The sequence below is a fragment of the Fulmarus glacialis genome, unplaced genomic scaffold, assembly GCF_000690835.1.
Source record: "Fulmarus glacialis isolate BGI_N327 unplaced genomic scaffold, ASM69083v1 scaffold40905, whole genome shotgun sequence".
Classification (NCBI taxonomy): domain Eukaryota; kingdom Metazoa; phylum Chordata; class Aves; order Procellariiformes; family Procellariidae; genus Fulmarus; species Fulmarus glacialis.
In genome coordinates this window covers 1-286 of record NW_009213092.1, presented here as the reverse complement: position 1 = coordinate 286, position 286 = coordinate 1, and the positions used below count along the sequence as shown (strand labels likewise).

Here is a 286-nt window from a genome sequence, read left to right as displayed (position 1 = left end):
TGGCCCCGGCGGTGGCCACGGCCAAGCCCCACGCCGAGTACCAGTCGCCCGTCTACTTCTACCCCTTCTACCACCACTGCCAGACGGACGCGCGGCCCGAGTGGGCGGACGCGGCCCACGGGGACGAGATCCCCTACGTCTTCGGGGTGCCCATGGTGGGCGCCACCGACCTCTTCCCCTGCAACTTCTCCAAGAACGATGTGATGCTCAGCGCCGTCGTCATGACCTACTGGACCAACTTCGCCAAGACCGGGTGGGTGGGGACGCTGGGGACGCTGGGGGGGTG

General features: G+C 68.5%; 1 protein-coding gene across 1 annotated transcript in view; it reads left to right on the top strand.

The window, feature by feature from the left end:
• Positions 1-253, top strand: part of LOC104077020 (neuroligin-2-like) — a gene marked incomplete at its 3' end in the record, with an annotated part of 1,281 nt that extends 1,028 nt beyond the window's left edge. The window contains exon 5 of the mRNA XM_009578080.1: positions 5-253. Within this exon, the coding sequence (XP_009576375.1) occupies positions 5-253 (249 nt within the window). The remainder of the gene's footprint in view (positions 1-4) is intronic.
• Between the last annotated feature and the right edge of the window lie 33 nt (positions 254-286).